This window comes from Morus notabilis, unplaced genomic scaffold (genome assembly GCF_000414095.1).
Source record: "Morus notabilis unplaced genomic scaffold, ASM41409v2 C11442211, whole genome shotgun sequence".
Classification (NCBI taxonomy): Eukaryota; Viridiplantae; Streptophyta; class Magnoliopsida; order Rosales; family Moraceae; genus Morus; species Morus notabilis.
In genome coordinates this window covers 1-1,853 of record NW_010387390.1, presented here as the reverse complement: position 1 = coordinate 1,853, position 1,853 = coordinate 1, and the positions used below count along the sequence as shown (strand labels likewise).

Genomic DNA, 1,853 nt, shown 5'->3' with positions numbered 1-1,853 from the left:
GTACTCTATTACTTCAATTACCGAATCTACAATATTCCACACAAAAGCAAACCAGTCCCAGATTTCTTGCAAAATTCCCCTCCCGCCAATTCCCCACTCACTTTCCCTCCTCTTCCCTGAACCGAACCATTTTCCGGGAAAATTTCCCCTATTCCAAACCAGATACCCCTTTGACGGAACCTAATTTTCAAATTTTCCGCTAATTCGCTGCTATTTCCGGAGGATTCAGCGCCAATTTCATCGCTCTTCTTCGATACGTTCAGTCTATTGACCTCCTTGTCTAGGGTTTCGAACTTTTGACCTGCAAATGCCTTCCATAATCTCTCCGGGGAAAATCCTCCGCTTGGAGCTCGAGAACTTCAAGTCCTACAAGGGCCAACAGACAATCGGTCCTTTCTACGACTTCACGGCGATAATTGGCCCCAATGGCGCCGGGAAATCCAACCTCATGGACGCTATCAGCTTCGTGCTCGGTGTACGGACGGGGCAGCTCCGTGGGGCCCAGTTGAAGGACCTGATCTACGCTTACGACGACAAGGAGAAGGAACAGAGGGGCCGAAGGGCCTTCGTTCGCTTGGTTTACCAGCTTGCTAACGGGTCGGAGCTCCAGTTCACTCGGACCATCACCAGCTCCGGCGGGAGCGAGTACAGAATCGATGGAACCCCCGTTACGTGGGACGAATATAATGGGAGATTGAGGTCGCTGGGAATTCTCGTCAAGGCTCGGAATTTTCTGGTTTTTCAGGTTCATTTCATAGTCTTCCCTTAAATAGTATTTTGTCTCCGTTTTGATTCTGATCTAGAAATGAGATTAGGTTATTGAAACTACTTCTCCTCTGATTTCTTATGTTTAATCTTTTGCTTAAATTTCTCCCATTTAGATATTACGGGTTCTACTTCTTATGCGGGAATGGAATTTTTATCTCCAACTCCAAATTTGTTTTCTTTGTTTTTCTTGTTCGCTGATTTTAATTCTATTATTAGAATTTCTTTTAAAAGGCATCAGGAAAGATGAAAATTGAAATCGGTCTTGTGATGATTATAGTCAGGTTACTTGTGGGAGTGTATAACCGTGCTAGAATTTGTGTTGGTTTCTAATTCACATGGCGCTTCTAATTTTCTAAAATACGACAGTGAACTTGCTTATGAAAGTGGCTTCAATATGTTCATATTCTGGAGTTTGGACTTACTACTGATGATTAATTGAAAATTATCGTGCAGGGTGATGTGGAGTCTATTGCGTCAAAAAACCCGAAGGAACTCACTGTACTTCTTGAGCAGGTCTCAGGATCTGATGACTTGAAGAGAGATTATGAGAAATATGACGAAGAGAAAGCTAGAGCTGAAGAAAAATCGGCGCTAGTTTATTCGAAAAAGAGAACCATTGTGTCGGAGAGGAAGCAAAAGAAAGAGCAAAAGGAAGAAGCAGAGAAACATATACGTTTACAAGAGCAACTGGTGCGAATCAGAAAGTTCTTTGGTTGTTTTTGGTTATACATGCGTTTTCATATGGCCCTACATGCATATGCACGCATGCGTGTGCTTGTGCATGTAATATGGCAGTTGCGTGGCCTCAAATTTCAGAGGCTTTTTCTTCTTTAAGAACTTTCTTCATGCTTAGAGTTTCTTAGGGAATCAGATATTTGTGGAAAGAAATATACTGAAAAGGAATTTTGGTCTTGGTTCAGAAAATGAGTCTTTTTTATTCCTGATGGCTTTGAATATCATTTCTTTGAAGAGAATTTAAGATTTTAACATTTGTTTTGGTTGGTGGTTTGACTCTTTATTAAAAAAAAAAAATTGTTAGGTGGTTTAAAATTAAATATGGAATCTCTCACCTCACCTCTAGTGTC

The 1,853-nt window shown here is 41.2% G+C and overlaps 1 protein-coding gene across 1 annotated transcript; it reads left to right on the top strand.

The window, feature by feature from the left end:
- Positions 1-66: 66 nt before the first annotated feature.
- Positions 67-1,458, top strand: LOC112095253 (structural maintenance of chromosomes protein 1-like; the record flags this gene model as incomplete). Its single annotated transcript, XM_024176933.1, has 2 exons — positions 67-745; positions 1,222-1,458. Coding segments are annotated over exons 1-2 (675 nt in total), but the record flags the coding sequence as incomplete, so codon positions are not given.
- Positions 1,459-1,853: the final 395 nt, after the last annotated feature.